Below are 23131 nucleotides of genomic sequence, written 5' to 3'. Positions count from 1 at the left end.
AGTAAATAGAAGGCTAGAAATTACGAGGAGAGGAAGGGAGGACAGCGCATCTTCATAAATCACAGATTTTATTAACTCATGAGGCACACTACAATGAACACCGTGTGCAGTTCTGTTCTTCCCATTTTAAAAAGAGATACAAAAGAAATGAAAAAGGGATAAGAGAAAGACAAGTAAGATGATCCAAAGTGTGAAACAAGTTTGGTGCAAGAAACAGCTAAATTGACTAGTCTGCTTGGCCTGCAAGCCAGACACAAGACTACAACATCAGGAGTAGCAAGAAGATGAGTAAGGTACGAACACTGACGCTTCTCTTCTAATACAAGACGGTATCAAATGAAACTACCCCATGCAAGGTTCAGCACAGACAAGAGGTTCTCTTTCACACCATGCAGAAACAAAGCTGAAAGTGTGAATAAATTAGAGGTCAGTATATGTTAGAAAGCTGTAGGCCAAATTTGATGGAGAAAAGAATCCATTAAGGGTTAATAAACACAAACAGGGCACCTTTGGCTTAAGTCTCCATGGCATAGATTACTGGAAGATCAGAAAGGATTTTTTGGGGGTTTGCTTTTTACTTATTCCAGGCCTGCCTTGTTAAGTAAAACAAGGATGTGATGAGAATTTGACATAACAGAGGGAAGGTGGCAAATGTAAGCACATTGTAGTTGCTTACAAATCAACTAGATCCTAAATAAAAACAATAGTTTCATTTTATTTCATCTGCAAGCTTCCCGCTGGCTTTTCTTCACCTTGAAAAAAAGTGGTGCATTGAGCAAAGTTGAACATAACCAGTTTGGAGGAGATGCCCCACACAAATTTATTTTTACATTTTTACTTCAGGATTTAAAAAAAACAACAAACCAACCAACCACAGTAAGCCTACACTGGATTTTGTGGAGACCGGATCTGAGAAAAAAGTCAGTAAGAGTACGCATTCCTTCTGCATCACATCAGCGGCTTTTATGATCAAAGACAGAAAGGTCTTTGAATCTCTATAAGCATCATTCTCATCAGAGATTTATAGAAATTACTCCTAACTCTTCACCTAACCCCTAGATGGACAAGCAACATAGTGATTTTATTATTCATTTTCTTGGACCAAATAGGAGTGAGTATCTCTCTGAAAAATGCAAGTGCCTCCAAATCTCCTTCAGCTTAATCAAATTTTATCTCTGTTAAAAAGAGATAATAGTGATGCACAGTCACTAATTCCAAAACAGACAACTCTATCAAGCTACAATTTCATTGCCAAAAGTGCAATGATCCTGTAAGGTTTTTTTAAATATATGAATGCATTAATTTTGATTCCACAGTTCAGCCAATAAAGGAACCTGAATTGCCAAATGTTATGAAAAACAATATTCTACCAAAAATGGAAGTACTATGTAACTTGCAAAAGCTCTAAAACAATTTCCACTTAAGTTTTAAAGCTACAGGAGCCAAGATGTTCAAAGGCAGTTTTATAAAGCTTCATATGTAAATTCAGTCAGCCTTTTAGGTATGGAGGCAGGTTTCAAAACTGCTGAGTATACACACCAGTCAGCAGAACTTGATCAGCAATAAAATCGCATATAGACCGTGGAGGCAATGTTAGCCAAATGAAACACTTCACTAGTGTTTTCTAACATGTGATTAAAACAAAGCAAAAAATAAATTCCAGATTATTAAAAAAAAATCCTGAATTAGGAATGTTTTGGATGAATATTGAATCTCAGCCATCCAACAGCCAGCTTCTTCCTACCTACTGCTAAGAGCAAAACTCCACCTTTGTATCTTCAGTATTATATAAAAAATTCAAGAATATTTAGAGGAAGAAGAGGAGGAGAACAAATAGAATAAAATTTGCTTCGCTCTGTGTGAAGCATAGAAGTATGCATTTTAGATTTAAAGATATATGTATAATCTCAAATTCTGTTCTACTTAACTATATTTCCTATGAACTGCTTTATATAATATCCTTCAATTTCTTTATTATTAGAAATTTTGTAGGAATATTTGTCAAGTAAAGAACGGTTATTGTTTGCAAAAAATAGGAACAGATTTGATAAAACCCAATAAACTTTTCTTGGCACTAAGGCTGAAAAAAACCTGGTTATTTGGTAAAACTGAAACAGCCAAGATATTTTTATGTCCTTCCTATTGTTCACTATTCTGGAAATCCTAAACACAACAGCTCTTGCTTTTTGTCTTGTTTGCAACACCCACCTGCTATCTGGAATACTTATTGTGCTATTTTCGTTAACGTGATACAAAAAATGCAAAAGACCTTCATCTTCTCTTTCCCCCATATGCACAACCTTCACTCTGCTTGTTCACACGAGGGGTGGGTGTTAATACGGAGACTGCATCTCCCTGTCATTGTAAAGCCTATTCACTTGCAGCCTATTTATTAACCCATCTCTTCATGCTCCATTTCAGTTTTGCTAGAGTTCTGAACAGCTTTCCAATAGCTGCAAGCAAAAACTACGATACGGTTATTTTCTACAAATCGTACCTTTCTTTGAAGGTTAAAACTCTCAGATGAATTGCATGTTTAACCTTATCTTATTTACCTGCAGATGCAGAAGAAAAACCCCATTGCCCAATATTTTTGGAATGAAACCTACCCCAAAAGTCTACAGAGGTCTAGTCCTCTAACTGCGTTTTAGTATACAGATTTTCAGCAAATCATTTTTTGACTATCTGTATCAGTGGGCATCAATCATTGAGAAGGCTCCAGGCACTTTACATGTGGAGCCCAGCCTCACGAACACAAACTCTCCTTGATCTACGATCTCCTGGATCACCTCAGAAAAGGTGAGACATCAGCCCTGAGCCATGTCCACAACCTAAAAAACTTTGGACTTTCTTTTTGTTTCAAATACATCTCTGTGCTTCACCTTGCAAACAACCTGCAAAATCCGTTACTAGTATCATGATACATATTTAACAGTGGCAACAGAAACAAAGTTTTCCAATTTTCTAGAGAGCAAAGGATACTAATAAGATCATACCATAAGGTGGTTCAATTTAGGTCACACCGATAATTTCTGCATTTTCCAACATTTGAGAATTTCATTTTCCATTAATATACTTTATTAATATACAACATGACTGTACATATCATACCCAGAAATTGATTTTCCATCAATTTAATTGTAGCTGTCACTGCGTGACACACACAAGTCACCTGACAACACTGTTCTAGTTTGGGAAAGGACATAACTATTTTATTTTATAGAAAGATGTAAGTGGGCAGAATGCAATTACACAAATTGTGAATTTAGGCAGGAACAATATCTCTTGCCTTGCGATAAGGGATAAGGATGTGGAAGCTGTGGTATTTTTCTCAGAATATCCCATTCAGTAAAACTGGCTTAGTCCGATGCTGTTTGTCTTAGAAGAACCTTACAGCAACATGAAACTAAGATAATTTAAAATCACCACCTTCTTTCAAGATAGCCGGAAGTTCATTATCATTGTGTAGCCGGACCATAAAAATATATTCACTTCTGAAGCAATTTCTTTTTTTAACTGTCAATAAACGTGCAAAAGCACAGCAATCTCTCCAAGATGGGTGCAGGAAGCACATGCTGTGCAACCAGAAGTGGTGGTACATCTGACTTCAGAATTCCAGGTCCATACAGTGGGAAGAGACAGTATTTTATCCTAGAAACTGCTATATAACGTCTATGGGAAATAAGAGGTTTTATTTCACATTTTATAAACAAAGAATTTTACCTGTTATTACGTATGCTTTCTACACGTATAATTAAGTAAGATTTTGGTTTGCCTCCTGAGGGAATATTTGGGAAAAGAAAGATGACTGGTGAGAGCTCTCACTCCACCTCAGGAGCTGATATTTGCAGGAGAAGGGGGGGGAAGAAGACAAACTTTTCTTTGCTGCTCTTCATTATTTTAGCACTCAGCTTTCAAGGAACTGCTCTGCCGCTTCTCCTTGTAGCCCTGGAAGATGGGGCTGTAACACCTAAGAATTCACAGGAAAAGCAGAACATATAGAAAGAAAACTGAAACAGCTAGAAAGGGAATTGATAGAGATCTGAAGGGGGGAAGACAACTGAGCTGATGTGGGGAATGGGATTAATTAATGCTTCTAGGATATATTTAATAACCAGGACATAATTACTGGATTGGGAAGTAATTCTAATCGCTGCCCGCATAATTTTTCATCACTTGCAGAGGTGATGTACTCCATTCAGGTTAATTGCTAATATCTTTTTTTCCCGGTGTATCTTTCTTGTTTCAGAAGGAAGACACGGTATTATATTTTCTTTTTATGCAATGAAACAAATAAGTCTATCTTCGTAAAAGACTTGCTTTAGGATATAGCAGTCAGTATATCCATGTGTCTTTTCCCTCCAAAAATTTTAACCGCATCCTTTCCTCGCACTTGCTGAGTTTATATGGCACTACAGATTTTTAAAGTACTAAAAGAATAACTTTCTAATCTTTACCTTCTTTCACGGGAAATGCCTTGACAGAAAGAACTGATCACTTGTCTCTCTTTATAGAAACACAGATTAGGGGCGTATTGTTTATTTGGGGCTTTTTTTTTAATATGATCTACAGTAAAATTCATATCATTTTTCATTGATCTACAATAAAATTCTGCTTTTAGTAGTTTCTGTAGTTGTCATAACATATATCATCATAAACATCATATGAGTAGAAAAAAATGTAACTGGTCATAGGTTGTAACCGTGGTAAAGCTGTGAGATCTCACGTACTTTGTTATTAGAACACATTTTAATATCTTTCACCTGAAGATCTCAGGGCTCTTTTATTCATAATGGTTTTAACTTCTCAAAAACCCAAAACGTTAAAATCAATGTACAAAGACTTAAAATCACACAGTGAGCAAGCAAGAAAATTAAAAGCAACACCTCAGTCACCATTGGTAAACCTTACCCATCTCACGTTGGTATGCATGTGTGTATCACTTAACAAACATTTCCATTCAAAACTTTAGGCACACAAAAAGTTTTCTTTTTTTAGCATGCGCTAGCCCTGATGCATGCAAACAACCGGGTTATCTATAGATACAGTCTTGGCTTCCACATTGTGATTCAGTGACAATAGAAAGGCTTTTTAACAAAGTAACAGAAGATGGTTTTAATATTAGTGTTTACATATAGTCACAATTTGATGGCACAGTAGTTTTCTACTGCTGCAAGGAAAACTTATATTCACTCCAATTGCATTTTAGATTCTCTACTTCCTTAGGTTACCAGAAGACATCAGGTTTAGAGGGGAAGTCCAGGGAAATAACAAATCCATGAACTGTTAAATCCTGTGCCCCCTTTTTGACAATGTACCATCAGAGAAGCAGCATGCTGTTGGACTAAATATTAATTAGTCAGAATATTTCAAGTCATAGACAAAAGTAACCTCTATCACAATACCTGGCTTTTTTTTTTTTTTTTTTGTCCCCAACTGCTTAGAAACCCCATAAATGACATGGAAAATGTTTCACTACTGTTCACTATCTTTCCATTACTACCAGTGCCCTGCCATCTACAGGTCCCTCACTCAGTTCACTCAGATGGTGATAACGGCATCAGCCACTGCCCCAGCCATGGGCACAAGAATGCAATTACTGCTCAGAAGTCATTGGCACATAACTTTGAGCTGTACCACTAATGCTACATGGGCAGCACTCTGCAAATCCTTGCAATAGTCAGTGCTCTACAAATTAACCTCCACTTCGTACTTGACAGACATTCGGATGGCATTTCAAGCATTTAAACTAGTGGAAACAAAGTAGATTTGGAAACTTGAGAAGTCAAAACATAAAGGCAAGCTAAGTGCCAGAACTGGAGAACCAGAGTTCAGTTTCCAGGCAGCAACCATGTAAGCAATAGCTTTTCATTTGTATCAGCGTTGTTTCATGTCTTACTGGAACTATTCTGCAAAATAAGTAACTTTTAACCCAGGGAAGAAGCTCCTACTTAAAAACTGTTTGCTCAGAAATGAGTTTTTAGCTTTGAAGATTTTCTTCTCTATTCGTGGCTTCCTGGTAATGCAGATTTTTCCTTTTACTGCTTCCTTTCCATTTCAGCAACACAGCTGCTGCGGCTCCTAGGAGGAACAGGTTCAGAACAGGGCTGGTGGAAACATTATGGGAAAGGACAGCGTTATGCACAGGAAAAGGCTGCAACATCTAGGTTAAACAGGATTACAAAATTAAGACATTTTGCTCATAAATAAATTGGAGGAAAAAAGTCAGAGTGGGGATAGCGAGTGTGAGGATGGTGTGGGAACAGTGCTGAAACCCCCTGTAGCAATGAACAGTTTGTGGCCACACTCTGAGGGGAAAAAGAAGTCATGGCAGGAATGAAAAGGAATGACTTCTGGTTTTTTTCTAAGAGGACAACAAAAAGAGGGATCTATGACTGGTTTTGGAAACAGTGATCAGTAAATGGTTTACCAGCTAACCTCCCAGTCTGGAGCAACCTTTGAACCTGAGGCTCTTTGTCCACAGTTCTGCTCCTCGTCAGCAGACCCCAGATGATAAGAGACATTTGACACTTCTATATACACGCACAGCCTTGCAGCATTAACAGCCTATAATTTTGTCAGTTTGTCAAAGGAGTATTTCAAAAGTGCTTGGAAACACCTTCTCTTCTAAACAATTTTGTTACTCTTCAAGACTGATCTACCTCATCAGAATTATGTTGAAAATTGCCAGAGAGAAGGAGTATCTGGTGCTTTGTAAAACAAACCCTTCTTGAGAATAAAAGACTAAATGTATGTGGTAAGTAAAAGAGATTATAAATAAGAAGGCATCCTTCAGAAAGCCAGAAAGTCTATAGCCCAGTTGATGATCAGAGTATTAAAGGAGCGTGCAGAGAAGAACAGGCCATGGTAGAGAAGCCACACGAATCCTTTACACCAGTGTTCACAAAGGAAGAAACCAGATTTTTCTATGCCAGAAACCCTTTATATGGGGAGTAGGGGAACCTTTCTGAAACTGATGTGAGAGTCGAAGAGGCTAGAAATCCAAAAGCCTCTCTCAAATATCCTAATACAGGAGGGATTTACTAAACTGCTGGAGAAGAGCTCTGGGACTCAGTCCAGACCCACTTTGGTGTCGTTGCTACCACTGGCAAAAGTAAGTGATTGCAAAAGGAAAACAGTGTGAACAAGCCAACAGTTCCCGTATGGGCACAAACCTGAGTGTCATCTAAGCACAACTGGCTTTAGAGTCTAAAAGGTGGATGCAAGCAAGATAGCTGCCTCCTAATGACCTCTTACATGCAGATAGACCTCTTTAGGCACACCTCCGCTGAATTCAATAGTTTTTTAATGCTTCATTGGAAATAAAATAAAATCCTACAGCTTCCTCTAAAACATAAGGTCACTGTAGCTGCTGTACATAAGTAGAGGTCAGGAATATAATTAAATTCTTGATAGATTTATAACAGATGGAGATTGCTGAAGCTATGACTACGATGTAGGTCTTAATATTGTAATGTATCTCAGCATGATGGTCCTGCCAAGGTGATTTTGAGAGCTTTGAGATTTTGAGAGCTTTTCCACTTGGTTCTTTCTACATAAATAAATTATTTGGTCACAGGAAAGTAACACCACTTTCTAAATTCAAATATTATAGGCTTAATAAATTACTTCTTTTGAATATGATTCAGACAATCAGCCCCTTTATTTCATATCCATTTCTCTTTTAGAAAATCAAACAGAAATGTAAATTGTGCTGAAAACCCAGGGGGTTGACAATTACCTTAAATGAGAGCCATTGTCTGAAATCTTCTAAAAAAATTAATCAGAATTTAATGTTTACTCTTGAACAGGCCTGCCTCAAGTGACAGTGCTTAATAGCCTGGTTTTTGACAAGGATATCTAGACACTCAGTAGTATAAATAAATAACAGATTTCAGTTTGGTCTGTACACCTGGATGTTGCAATTTTTTCTACTCCTGAGTGGTTGATGAATGCTGTATGTCTGTTTATGTGGGTAGGTTTTTTCCAAAAAATGTCTCTCATCCTTTTCCAAACTGTGGCTCTTTTCTCCTCTGTAAACAGGACTACCTTCTATCAAAAGAGAGAGAGGGAGAGAGGAGCCATAGCAGGGGGATGCAGGGCCCAGGGCTTGCATTCAGACACTCTGGTTCAACTCCCAGCTCTGCCACTGGTTTGCTCAGTGATCAAGTCACATTACATATCACAGTGCCCCGGTATTCCTATCAGCTACAATGCAGATCATAAAAATGCTGTCAACAAGCAGGCAAATGTAATTTGGGGTCTCTAATGACAGTTTGAGAACCAATGGTCTACTAATTACAGGTGAAGGTGCAAGACATGATTCATCCTAATCTGTATTTTGGCATTCAATCTTTGACATACATAGCGCGTGTTTTAAAGAGCGTCAGAGGACATGTAGAAGAGAAACAAGAGAAGTTCAATTAACCCATCATTCAACTGAATCCCTTTCAGTGCTGACACTCCTGCACAAATTATACTAAGTTTTGGCTACTGTAATTATGGCAACAGCCCCATTTCTAGGCAGTATTTACAGTGAAGCCATAGAAATTTCTGGGGTGACAATAAAGCCTTTACAGGAACCATACGTCAACCATGATTTGGAAAAGCCAAGTAGTTTTAGGAGTACGAGTCCATTACTACAATTCTCAAAGACAGCAAGAAATTGTAACTGCTACATTTTAGAAATTAGATAAATTAATTAGGGTATTGAAGCTATTTGGCCTGATATATCAGTACTGATAGTGCTAGAATTGAACTGTAAATGCCTAACCAAGTGAAGAACCAGAAGCTCTAGTACTCCAGGAATTTCTCAAGCTCAGCAAGGAGAAGACACCAGCTGTTCTGACCTGCACGGTCTTGCTCAAAACCAGTGAATGCACAGTGACACCCTGAGGTACCTGTAGTATGAACAAGTGGCAGACAGAGGTGGAGACACAGCAAGGATGCTAGACTTCCTTTAAAATTAATCAGCGATTTAAATGGGGACTGTCTCATTGCTGTATCTATTCCCAAGTAATATCACAACTAAAGTAATTCCTAATTAGGAATTTTTAAGTGTGTAAAGGCCAAAAAGCAAATGTAAACAAATATACAGGAATAATTAGCTTTACAATCTCAGTCAAGTGTTCAAGAGTAAAACATCAAAAATTCTTCAGTATTAATTTTTTTTTACATAGCTAGATATAGAATATAAATAAGCATAAGACAGGTTGTCCCATTTCCACCTGACTGTAAAAGGTCTTGAACAACCTTGTCTAAATTCAGTGTCGAACCTGCTTTGAGGAGGTGCCCCAACAAGAGACCTCCTGCAGTTCCTTCAAGTCCAGATCATTCTGTGAAGTGGAATAGGAAGAGAAAGTATTTTTGGCAAAAGTGCTCACAACAATGGTCTCTCTTTCTTATTTTGGGGCAGAACAGTGGAATATTATATTTTGGGACAATTCAATGGCAACAATCCACTTTGCATGTGTACAAAGGGGAAAAATAAACATTTCACTAAAAAGTCTGGTTTCAATTCCATCTTCTTTTCCAAGAGGCTGTTCTAAACTCACAAAACTTTGCTTCAAATGCTGCTTGAGTACATGCTTTCAGCCCATCAATTACATCTTAAAAATGTACATTTCCTCATACATTTATCAGGCCCTACCTACACAGTTATTTGTCTGAGTAGAGAACAGTATGTCTAATAAATATCATAAAGGTTCTCCTCAGACAAACCAAAACAGTTTCACATTGTTAATCCATTTTCCTTCATTCACTAATTTCTATTTTTAATATAATATTTCATTAAAAGATAATTACATGGAAAACTAGAAAGTCTGGACCCCTTCCAGTGGTTGCATTAGACATCGATTAACCTCTGGTTTTGAGAATTATTTTAATAACTCTCTAGCCTTTTAGCATGAACAAATACAGCATTCAGCAAGGAAGCATAGCGCTCTCCATTTAAAGACAAAAATCAGCAAGGTTCTTCTCTGAGGGGATGGCAAATTTGCCAAATGGTTTTTTCTTTTCCCTGTAAAAATTTGTCTTAAACTTCAGCAACATTGTCATACTGAACCAGACTGAATGCCCATGTGGTTACAGGTGGGTAACTATTCCAAGAGAATGTAAGAGAAAAACTGAAAGTCTCCAGTCTCTAGACTCCGATCTCTAGAAGTTAATGAATGTTTCTACAGGCACCTGGCATGTGGTTATAGCACACTGTTACAGCAAACACAGACTTTTATTCCCTGGGCTGTACCGCAGTAATCTCTGAAGGGTTCTCAGATACTTTGTGAGGGCAACACTGAAGGATGTAGGCTTCAAATGGGCTGTAATGCTGTAATTTCGTTATCACAAGAAACAACACTCAGAATCTTCTCTCTACAACATGAAATATCGGGCTGTTCAAAGACAGTAAATACCCCTGGTCATATACATGATCAACATCTGGACCTAGCACATGAGCACTCAAATCCTTGATTGCCACATTTCATACGACTTGAGGTTGGGAAGCCATCAGCATTCGACAATTGACAGAATTATGTAGGTCTCAGGGTGGCTAAAAATGGACTACCAGGCAAATAACTGATTTTTCATTAAGGATCTAGCATTTAACGTTATGGCAAATTTTGCCATAGCCACTGATTCCACTAATACTCTGTTGCTCTTATCCCACAGAGCACTTGATGTTAAATCTGCCTTGTCACACACACATGAAAGGAGGGGAAGGATGTAGCATGCTAATAACTAGAAATCCCCATTCATTTACCACGCTATAAAAATACTTAATTAATAAATAACAATAAAAATAAGGTGCTTTTGATTTCAGAGAATGAGGCCCTTTGGAGCCACGTCATCAGAAAGCTATTAAAACAACAAAGAAATGGAAAACTAGATCTGTATTGGAGCAGAGATCACCTGGACCATATGTACAGTTGGAGCTTCAGGATTGCAACTGCTGTAAAAACTCCATTTGGAAGCTGGGACCCCCCCGTCGCGTGAAATAGTAATTTGGAATATACATCTCCAAACCAGAACAGAAACAATCATCTTCAAGAAAGCATCAGTGGATCATAAACAAAAACAAGGCTACTCTTCCCTGCTACCCATCCAGAAGAAAGAGGGACATGACAAGGAGCTCATTCCACGTGAACACTTTATCCTCATGTACAAACAGGGGTGCACAGACTAAATAATAAAATATAATTTTAAGGTCTTTTTGGCTTATTCAGAAAGAGAGAGTGAAGCATTTGGACAAAACATAACAGCTATAAATTCTGCCTCAGATGCTGACTACATCAGCAGAGATTCTGGCAGTCTAATTGCCTCTCAAAGCAGCACAGTAACAGATGCAGAAAGAAACACTTGCAAACATAAGAGGAGACAAAGAAAATAACTCTTCAGTACTGAAAGAAGTTTTTAAAAGATGAAAGAACAGCGGGATGAAAAAAATGATTAAATTTCCACAGAAACTCATAAATAAATGTTCCTACAGCATAGCTCAAGAGCCACTTGAAGCCTGCAATTTTTCTGAATGAAGCCCCAAAAACATATTTCAGTTGTGTCCACTCTATTAAAAATTATATATATGAAATTTTTTATGCTGCATTAGGTGACCTTCTGTGAGAAGAACCTCAGCAACCATAGCTTATAACCTACATTTAAAATTAACTAGAGACTTTTAATCAAGATTTTATCTAGCTTCCCCCATATTTACTGAAACGCAATAATTAATATCAGCTATTGCTCAGAAGTTAAATGATAGGTAAAAGTCACAAGTTAGCAGCTTTGACAATTTATTAAGAAACCTCAGCTAATTCAGTGCAGAAGGAAAACTGAGATTACATTTAGAGAAAAGAAAGCTTACAGCTGTTTTCCACTATGTCTAAAAGGTATATCATCATAAGCAAATTGTGGAGATAGATATAGAAGTGAGGTATTTTTAAATGTATGATAGAATTAATGCCTTTAAACAAAGCAAATCCTTCAGTATGAATAAAAGGAGATTATTTAAATTAAAAGATTCAATCAAGAGATCTATGAATTATTAGAGAAAATTGTGGACCTTGAGTTAACAACAGCACTATGTGATTCAAGTATGTTGAAGAAAAGTGTTATTGTAAGAGATCTATTAAAACAGAAAAGCTTAAGAGATCTCATCAGAGAAAACAAAAAAACAACCAAAAATATTTTAAAACATTTAAAAGTTAAAACTTTAAAAGTTAACCAGATGGCATACCAAGAATATTCACTTAACTTTATCTTCATCTGGGAGAAATGTGACACTTACCAAGTACTACCTAAAGAAAAGGACTTCTTTCTCCCACAGCTACGTGGACAATACAGGATAGGTAACGACTCCAGCAGAACCTTGAACACTTTACTTCATCCTACATTAACTTTACCTGTCTTGAATACTTCATCTGCAGGCATGCCAGATTTCTAACCTGCAACTGAGGGACCTTGAGAAATTTTTCCCAGACTTCATAATATAAATATTCTTAAGCTCTTGCCTATGAACCAGTGATGGACTTCAGTGCAATATTAGTGGTCCTATAGGAGCAGGCAGAATTTATGCACCTGATCTCCTTGTTTGTAAATTGTGAGCTTAGTTTAAATAAAAAAACCAAACAACCAAAAAACCACAACATTGACTATTTTTGAACTGCCAGTTGCTGTAGGGACTATAGAAATCTTACAGCATTGTAAAAGGAAAGGATGACATCCACAGGACTTTACTCAAGTGAGGGCCACTGTATAAAATAAAAATTCCAGAACATCTATATTAGAAACAAAATTTGGACAAAATTGCACTCTTTTTTTGGGCTTCTTTAATCTACAGAATGCTAGTTGAGAATTCTGTGCAATTTTTATGTGATTGAAACAATTATGTATGGAACAGTGAAAAACCTATTACACCATGTATCTTAGAGATACGAAAAACATCAAACTGGTACAGTGGATCATTAATTAAATACATATGAGTATAAATGGATGGAAGCGTGCCAAATGAAAGATGTAATATCATCAACATAAAACATAATGATATATCTTAACTAAGATCTGCCATATGTACAAGGGTCAAAGCTAAAGCTGCATGGCAAATTTATGTATGAGATTTTCTGATTTTAGTTTGCCTTATTTGAAACTTTTAACTTCTCCAGACCATAGCTGTGATACTAATTACATACATTTTGCTTTTAAGAGTTCTAGCCATATACACCAGGATGTTAAGACAGAAACAAAAAACCTCTGGATCCATAAACTAAATCTTATGAAAAAAATCAGCTACTGTCTTAAGTGTTAGAACTAAAAAGAGATTTGGCACCTTCGTCCTGCTTGCATCCCAAAACTGAGATTAACAAAATCAGTCTCAGCTCTTGCCTAATCCTTGAGTTGAGAAAAATGCAGATTCAACCTCAAAGCGCAGCAACAACTGACTGGTTTTCCTTTACTCTTTCCTCTTTACCCTTTGTCCCAAGATTCCCAGGCTTGGCCTACCTTGACCGCACAGACCAGACTTATAAACAATCCTTTGTTGTGGGAAGGATAAACATGATGAGCTACTCCTCTCTCTTGCCCCAGATTTTTTGTGGAATAAGTAAGCATTAGGTGTGCCAGAGAAAGGGAGAACCAATCTGTAATTTAACAATTAGCTCCTTTCACACATAAAACATGGGTTCTAATCCTCTCTCTTCTGAGCACTTACGAGTTTGCTAAATTTTCCTATAGAAATAGGTTTTAATAAAGCTAGTGGTTACTCTTCATTAATAAAAGCAATCTGAATTTTTTTATAGGCTACAACAAGGTTTTTTTCTGCTTTAAGCGCGAATATGAAACTTTATGATTTCCTGTTCTTAAATATTCTTAATTCCTAGGAGCTTGGCTTTTTCAAAAGGATTAAAAATAGCTAACTTCTGTCTGCTTTTGACAAACATAAAGTACTGTAACACAGAGGAGAAAGGCAGGTATCATGATCAATCCAAAACTATGTTACAAAAGAACTCTTCCATCCAAGAACACACCATAGCAATTGTTCAGTATTGTCATGTATTTCTAATTTTGCCTCCAAAAGTTAAACACTGTGTATATAAATAAAGCAGTTTAGAGGTATTCCATTTCAGCCTAAGCATTCAGTGTCTGATTCTTCTTCCCTGACATCATTATTACATATGTTCCAAGAAAGTGGCATTTATCTCAGTTTTTATAAAATGAGTGAGCCTTTAATATTGTTGGGTGAAATTAATTCACATACAAAATATGTGTACAATACTGGAATAGAGGAATAGACTTTCCCTTCTAGAATTCACAGAACAAGTATTACATATTCAGCAGTTTATTTTAATGAATATGGACTGATCTGAGACTCCCAGTGCTTTCCACACTGAACTGCAAAATGCTACAAAATCTTGGGTTAAATTTCATTCATCATGATCTCGAGTCTACCATGAGAGGCCAAAAAAATAGTGAATTAAATATATTAACAGAAGAATCCTAACTCCATCAAAGTCAATGTTCCTATTAATTTTGATGCAAATTTGGGCAAGAATAATAACATGGTATTTGGGAGTTTTTTATTTTTTATTTAATCGCTCTTTGATTTAATACACTTGAGCTCAATAATATTAGTTGCTTCCTCCTTTAGGACCCATATCAGCTGTCCAATGAAGTTAAAAGACAGGAAGGCAGACACCAATGCTGAGGATTTGTTGATTGCTGTGTACATACCACCTTTCATCATTCCCACTTCATAGCATTTTCTTAGTCGGCAAGCCTGGCAACTCTTTCTTCTGTTCTTGTCGATGGTGCACTGGTTAGTAGCAGGACACATGTAGTCATTGTGCCCTGTAAAAGCAGAGGGAAAGTAAGGACACAGTTATACACAGACATAACAAAACTGCCTATAATACTCTCATTTTTCATTGAGTATTTAGTACAGCATCTAACATTTGGGGAAGAAGGTAGGGTTACCTTCATAATCTGTCATAAAAGTATTGATACGGATAGTGAAACTAATATCTATTACAATACATTTATTCACAAGTTCTTTAAAAGTACTATTAAAAACACCAATTACAACTTCTGTAGAATAATTAAAATAATGAACGATTAAAGCAGTCACAAAAGAGGATCGATTAATATGAACAAGTCCCTTGACTTCCTTGCTCTTAGCCTGAGAAATAAAATGCCATCTGGTCCGTGTGCCTGTGTTGATGTTTAACCAATAGACTGCGCAAAATGGTTAGAGGTTTATAGAATTAAAAAGGCCTACGCACAGAACATTTTTTGAGCTCTGCCACAATCTGGGGCAGTTAAGAAACAAACAACAACATCAAATAGAAGCAACAACCATTAATTAATTGTATCTCAGGGATAAATCAGTCTCTAATTCCAATTGCATGTCTACTGATATATGCAAAAACCTTTTGTCATCACAAACTCTTAAATTACCATATGCTGCAACCAAGTTTGGTACTGGTACCTTTTCCTTCAGAGCTCCACTTCCTCATTTATTACCCTCTACATCCCAATTCTTGTTACAAACATTTTCAGCGTACCATAATTTGTTTCTGCCAACAAGCCCCTATTCCAATTTTCTCTTAAAAAATGTGTGCTTAAACCTGCTATAAAATTATTTTCCAACCATAGACGAAGTTTAGCAAGGACAAAAAAGACTATCCAAAATGATCTTATTGGTGCTCTGTATTCATCTAAACACAACTAAGGTACAGCACACAACGAAACAATTTTACTGCAGAACTGTTTGTTCTTTCTTTCAGGTCAAGGGATCAGCTTGAGGTAGAGTAGGGTGGAGGTTTGACAGAGGCCTTGCTCTCATCAAATCATCTATCCTTGACTAGAAATTAGAAAATAGAGTAAAAATTACTATCATTTTACACCGGGAACATCTGCTCTCTAATGCTGCATAACTGGGATCCAATCAAAATAAGCAGCCAAACTGTAAACTTGTTAATATGGTGACAGCTGACTACGCACTGTCTCAAATAGACAGAATTATTATTTTTTAGCTCTACTTGACAGAACAGTATATACTGGAAAAATCTGAATCCACAGGCTTTGCTCCAGCACCGAAGTAAAAAGGTAGAACAGAAACACTACCTCAACCTCAGCATGAAAGACCTTTTTAATTTTCAGTTCCTCTGGTAGCATACAGACTGTTCTATATCTGATTCAAAACATTTCACATGTAAGGAAAAAAAGAATCGAGTCAGGAAGAAAACAGCCTCAACCATACAAAAATGCAATATCTACAGGGAAAAGGAGCAAAAAGGGAAAGCCATGTTTTTAAGAAAATGCACTTTTATTAGGTCACACTAAAGAGCAGCAAAAGATTGTAGCACCAGACCTCAATCGCCAGCCTTGTTTTATAAGCCAAGCTCTGAAATAGCATGAGAGAAAGATGGAAAACTTTAATTACTCTTTTTAAAAACAAAGACAGACTTTGACAGAGTATCTGATCTTCTTCCTAGTGAAGTTAAAAGGTAAATTCACAAGGGGAACGAGCACAGGCTCTGAATTCAGCAAATAATTCAGAACACAATTTAGCTCTCTGTAAAATAAGCAGATAAATGTTCCCACTTAGGTCAAAGCTGAACACATACTTACCACCTTTTCTGGACTGGCTGATGATCAGAAGGTTCAACTCTCAAAAAAAAAAAAAGTGACAGTATGCAAAAATCAAAAATCAAGTGGAATCAATATCAGCAGGCAGCCATCCTTTTTCACAGTGCTTATGTGGGCGATAACCTTTTCTTTTGTTTTGTACCTAGAATTCCTTATGCAAACTGCAAACATTTGGGAACAGCCATTTGATTTGTAGAATAGTACATGAAATAATTGTATTTGTGATAGAGCGACAGTCCCTACTGAAATATTTTACATTGAAGGAATCAATATCAGCCATCAGCCATCCTTTTTCACAGTGCTTATGTGGGCGATAACCTTGTTTTGTACCTAGAATTCCTTATGCAAACTGCAAACATCTGGGAACAGCCATTTGATTTGTAAATAGTACATTGACAGTATGCAAAAATCAAAAATCAAGTGGAATCAATATCAGCAGGCAGCCATCCTTTTTCACAGTGCTTATGTGGGCGATAACCTTTTCTTTTGTTTTGTACCTAGAATTCCTTATGCAAACTGCAAACATCTGGGAACAGCCATTTGATTTGTAGAATAGTACATAAAATAATTGTATTTGTGATAGAGCGACAGTCCCTACTGAAATATTTTACATTGAAAGGTTTTATCTTAAATATACGCTTTAAAGGTTAGCATAACTAGTCTGTTTTCATGCACATGACCTGCACCTTAGACAATCCACTCTTCTTTCAAAGTGCTTGGCAGACTTCATAGAATAAAGCCTCTAAATTTTTGAATGCAAAAAAAAAGAAAGTTCAGTGTGTGAGGGGCATACTTCTTCAGATGACGACTGCCATAGTAATATCATTGTTTAGACTTCATATTTGCTGAAAATCTAGGGAGAAGATAACGCATTTACTATTTCTCGTAATTTTTGGTTTAGTTTAACCAACATGCCTTCAGGAGACTGGAAAAGATGTAAGCAACCAGAAGAAAATGTTTGATAATTAGAGTATACAGTAGAAATGACTATCAAATTAATCAGGGAAGAAGAAAGAAACGAAGGGAAGGCGGCAGGCAGGAACGCTTCCTGCTTCTCCACAGTACCATCTGACTTCAAGTATTCAGTCACAGGAAGTGAGGAAGGAAGTTTCCTTCGCAAGGCGCAGACACAGACTAGGGCAGTCTAGCTTGGGGTGGTATGGAAGGGAAAAAGGTAGAAGAACACAATTAAGGAATAGGTAACATGCAAAGGCGAGTTTTATTTTGAAGTGAAATAGTGTAACTCAACAACTCCGCTGTAAAGTGGATTGTCCTTTAACTATTCTACCTTTTATTTTATCCTTAAAGCTCATCTCTCAGCAAAGTTAATTCTGAACAATCTGACTTACTAGAAGGGATTTCTCACTGGTGGGAATCGTCAACATGAAAGTGGGACACATCCACAGCTGCCCACCTTCCCTGCGCTTCGTTTTCATGGTATCCAAAGAGTAATACATGCTAGAAAAGAGGCTAATTAGGCCATTTGGATAGTTGGTATCACAGGTATACCGGGAGGAAGAAATGTCTTCAGTGATCACTGATACTCGTAAAGGGAAGCACATGCCGCTTGGACCTGTGGTCTTAATGTTTTTTTTTTTTTTAAATAAATTATCAGATAACCAGCACAAAATTAAAGGCAGTGAGTTTAATAGGGTAGAGCCCCTAGTTTTAATCCCCCCATATGTATGACTTGCACTGTCATGAGCTGCAAAGGAAGAGTTTAAGGGAGCTATTGGAGGAGCTTGAGGAGGGGTGGTCTGTTTTTCTTATGATATCTCACACATTGTACATTTTCAAATGGTAAAAATAACATTAAGTATTTTTATAGCACTTTATTATATGCTAAGGTCTTTCCAGAACAGGGTGCAAAGATCTGGCTCTTTTCTCAAAGCACTATTTTAGATGTGACAATCTGTATGGTAATGACCAACAGTGGAGGGGGGGAGGATGAGGAAGCAAAGTGTCAGCAAGAAGATAATGGCTGAAATTAGGATGATTTTGAGTTTATTCTAACCCAGCCTATCATAGTCAGAGCTTTTTCTTACTGCACATGCAGTCTGACTTTCTCTCATCACCGTGAGTCATGTGGCTAGTATTTATGTTCAGAGACTCATCACTGTCCATCTAAGGGTTCTCAAGATAGCTGTGGTGTATGCAACAGCAGCGCATGCTTGAATCGGAGTGGGCGGATTATTTACCTGTGAGGGCTTCAGTCAGCAAAACACTCCATATTTCTTTAAAGTTAAGTGTTACTACATTCAGCAGAACATTTAAGCATGTGTACTTCTAGCAAGTAGTCCCAGCACAGTATATATGGTTAAAGTTAAGTACATTCTTGACTGTTTCACTGAATTGCAGCTTTGAAGAGCTGAGTTCATTTTGTCCTTGACCAGCAGGGATGAAAATTGGGGTCATATTACTGCATCAATGGCAATTAACATAACACAGAAATATTTTTTTTCTTAAATGTGTAAACAGTTGCCATATTATATTCCAATAAACATCAGGATTAGCCTGAGGGAATAAATAGTTTATGCAGTACAAAAGTTGTACAAAAAAATGAACTAAAGAAACCAACGTGACAGCATGCCAGCTTAAGAATGCTTAATGACAATTCTACAAAGCCAATAAAGGAATATTTATGTCAGGTGAATTTTGTATGACACATAAACTGATGTGGTTGAATTGCCTCATCATACATGTCAAACAAAGCCAGTAATTATTATTATCCTTTTACTAATACGTGCTTTTCCTTTAATTATTCTTTTATTTTCAATCCTCATGTCACACAAATTTCTTAAACTACTCTTTATCTATCTGCATAAGGCATCTGCCAGGTTAGCCGTTACCTGTGGAAGCACCAGGTCTTTCTATGATCTTATTCTGACAGTGAAATTAGCAGTGTAGGTGAAGGGAAGGCTAGAGTGTAGACTTTATCCACAGAAGCAAGAGACGAGTGGGAAGACTGCAGATGAAAAGCAAAACCTTGGAGAAAATAGCCTCAACAGCAAGTGGAAAGTTTTCATAAACAGTAAAAAGAAAAAAAAAATAGCACCTGGACATTGCATATGCTAACCCAGTATGGACAAATGTTGAACGTAAAATAAAAAGTTATGAGCAGCAAGTGGAAAGTTTTCATAAACAGTAAAAAAAAAAAAATAGCACCTGGACATTGCATATGCTAACCCAGTATGGACAAATGTTGAATGTAAAATAAAAAGTTATACCAATTTTAAGTTAAAGTGCCCCAATAAAACTGCACTGATTGATTTTAAAATCTCACTCTTTCCTAACAGGTTTCACAAAAGAACAGAAGGTTATGTCTAATTCCTTTATAAGCACAGACACTCAAATTCACAGCTTAATTACCCTCAGACAAGGTCTTTGGATTTGGAACTTGGGTTCTCTTAGCAACTTCCCAGCACTGCTAAGACTAATCATTTTCTGTTTTTAAACTAGCAAGACATTACTACATGTGACAGTAAGGAAAAGGGCCTAGAAGATTGTAAAACATAGTTCTTTTGCATCCAGTGAGGAAGTCCTCCTTCTACGCATACCTCGGAAAGAAAGATCACAGAACCACTGAAGAATGAGAAAAGAGGAAAGGTTAAAATCTATATACTCTGTATTATGTCCTTCAGCTGTGTCACGTAGCTCCCACACTGAGCGTTCACTCTCTAGTGGAATCTTCTTGCCTTCACCTATGTATAGCGCTGTTCACATGAGCAGTTAATTCAAGCCAAATGATTATGATATCGACCTTTCCTTTAACCTTTCCATATACTATTTCAGCTAACAGGAAAAATGAAGAAAGAAGAATGAGAATGGGCATTGCATGAGGATAACAAACCTGCTGCCATCTCGCCAGTTTAATAACGCATGAACATATACATTGAGAAAGGGTGACATATAAAAAGTAAAACACTATTTAACTTTATAAATATATAAATAGAAAATTATATTTTCTACTCCAAGATAATTTCTTTCAAAGTTTTTGTTATTGGCCTTAGTCCTAAAATTTCAATTGGTGTTTAATCGACTATTTCAGGATTATGATACCATGTGCAAAGTCTACTTCTACCCCAATTCCACTCCCATCTTTCTTAATTTTAGACAAGGTAACAAAATAAGAAGTATATTTTTTCCTCATGACAAATAAAAAAAGACGTCAATCCAGATCCCAGTCTCTACAAAATCTCGGGAGGAGTGTGACATCTAGTTTCTGTTTCCCTATCTGATAAATCACAATTGTTTTAAATCCTTGGCACATGATTAAACTAACAGCTGTGTTAAAAGAAAAACTTCCACAATGTATTACTCACAACCATCTCAATATGATCCCTCCAGAGACAAAAAGCATTTTCAGAGAGAGTTGTAGGCAAGCCATGGCTATCTTATTCCCATAGACTTTGAATTAAATCTCTTGTATTTTTAACTTCCCAGCTTATTTGAGCTAAAATGGGAAGGGGTAGAATTCTACTACAGAAAACTCCCACAGCTGATATAAAGAGGCCAAAAAATTAAAAATATTGCAAATTACTTTTGTGCACTTAAAATCCAATCAATTGTTAGCAACAAGAAAATTAATATAACTCTATTTTTATTCCAGGTATATCATCAGGTTTTGGATTGTGATGGGACATATTGAATAAGTTTAGCTAGTCTTATTTTGTATTTGGATCTTTGGTACCTGAGTCGTTCCTGGTATCATAAAGTTTGCAAGGAGCTGTAATGTATTTATCCTCACAGTACCCCTGTAAAGGAAGTGCTGGTATTTGTATTTTACTGGGGGGGGGATTCTCACTGCGCAGAGCGTTCAGTGGACATGGGCATCTCTAAGCACTGAGTTTCCTGCACTGAAGTCTGTGAAACTGAAACTGCAGTACAGTGAACTCCTGGTTTGTTAAATTACTATACTAATCTTTAACATCAGTATTTTGACAAAAAGCCCCTTTTCTGCCTATGTACTACTTTCTCATGCAAAGTAAAGCCTAGTTATGCCCTTCTTTCATTTACTGATATATATCTGTGCTCCATGGTTTGCTCACTTATACCCTAACATCATCCATGCTCTGTAGAAGATTCATCCATTTTATAATCAGAGGGGTCAACAAAGATAACAGTCTGTTGTCCTGCATATCTCTAGCCACATTTTAGACTGGGGAATAAATGTCTTATTTATAACAAAGGAAGTCCAACTATTTCAACAATTTGTGACAAAATTAAATCAAATCTTTGAGAGAAATACATAAACTTATTCAAAGGATTCAGACAATGAGATAATTTACTACATTTGTTACTAAATTATACCAGCAGTTTATTCCCGTGCTAGTTCTTTTACAGTAACTCTGAAGTAGTACACATACTTCAATAAAGTTTGTTAATAGTCTCCTTTTGGAAATAAATTATGTCAAAGATCACTTCATGCGCTTCCAGTACATTTATCATTTTAGTCACCGTACACAGTTCTCTCTAGTTTGACTTCCACTTTTCAAAAGTGACTACAAAGGACAACTTAACCTACAGAAAGTCTGAAAGTTCGTGGGAGTGAAACTTATGGAGCCAGTTTAAATAATAAACCCACCTGAGTTAAATGAGGTTACAAAAACATATTTCCCTTCACAGTCTCTAAAACCAAGTGGAACAGTTAAGCACTTTCCTGCTGGACAAACAAACACGTTCTCTTGTAATTTGTAAATGTAAAGCTCTTTTTTTTTTTTTCTGTGTGAAGATTTTGAACTGCTGACAGGCTCAGCCCTGAGCTAGGAATAATGTGAGTTTCTAAATGAAATATTCATTAAGTACTTGCAACACGAAATACTGTTTAAGTCTTTTTGTTGCTTGATATGGCACAATAATCATATTCCAGAGGAAGTAAAACACCATTAAAGCTAATAACACAGGATACATTAAGTACGGCTTCTAAGGGCTAGGAATTTTGTCTAGGAGCTGGGAAAAGCTTTGGACTCGGCAGAGGAAGAACCAGCGACCATTTATAAAATCAGGTAACAGTCAGTGAGTGTTCTCTACTTTCTGGTAAAGTGTGTTGCCCAACTTCAGAAAGGCTTTCAACATTGCCTGGGGTGACATTTCATATGTCAGCTAGGAAAATATAGTTTAGATGATTTCAGAAAACCAGTCTCAGGGAAGAACTATCAGAGTTCAGTGTTACAATGGAAGCTGATATTGAACGAGGCTCCATAGTGTCTGTCCTGGATCCAGTTTTATACAGTATTTTCCTCACTGATGGCTAATGGACTGGAGTATTTATTTTATTAAATGTTATTCACTTTTAGATGACATTTATATGTGTTAGAAGAACAGAGAAAAGACCAGACTACTCTGCTAGTCAGACAGAAATAAATCTGAAATAAATGGCAGGAGTCTACAGGATAAGAATTCTAAATTATCTTGGCAAACTGGAGATAGCATATGGGAAGAAACAGTGCAAAAGTAAGGACCAGTACAAATCACTACATTAAAATAGGAATAATCAGAT

General features: G+C 36.7%; 1 protein-coding gene across 1 annotated transcript in view; it reads right to left on the bottom strand.

The window, feature by feature from the left end:
* Positions 1-23131, bottom strand: part of ESR1 (estrogen receptor 1) — a 174778-nt gene that overhangs the window by 57825 nt on the left and 93822 nt on the right. The window contains exon 4 of the mRNA XM_019472647.1: positions 14716-14832. Coding sequence (XP_019328192.1) covers positions 14716-14832 — 117 coding nt within the window. The remainder of the gene's footprint in view (positions 1-14715; positions 14833-23131) is intronic.

The sequence above is a fragment of the Aptenodytes forsteri genome, unplaced genomic scaffold (assembly GCF_000699145.1).
Source record: "Aptenodytes forsteri isolate BGI_AS27 unplaced genomic scaffold, ASM69914v1 Scaffold82, whole genome shotgun sequence".
Taxonomy (NCBI): Eukaryota; Metazoa; Chordata; class Aves; order Sphenisciformes; family Spheniscidae; genus Aptenodytes; species Aptenodytes forsteri.
The sequence above is the reverse complement of the archived record's forward strand: the minus strand, read 5'-3'. Positions and strand labels throughout refer to the sequence as shown.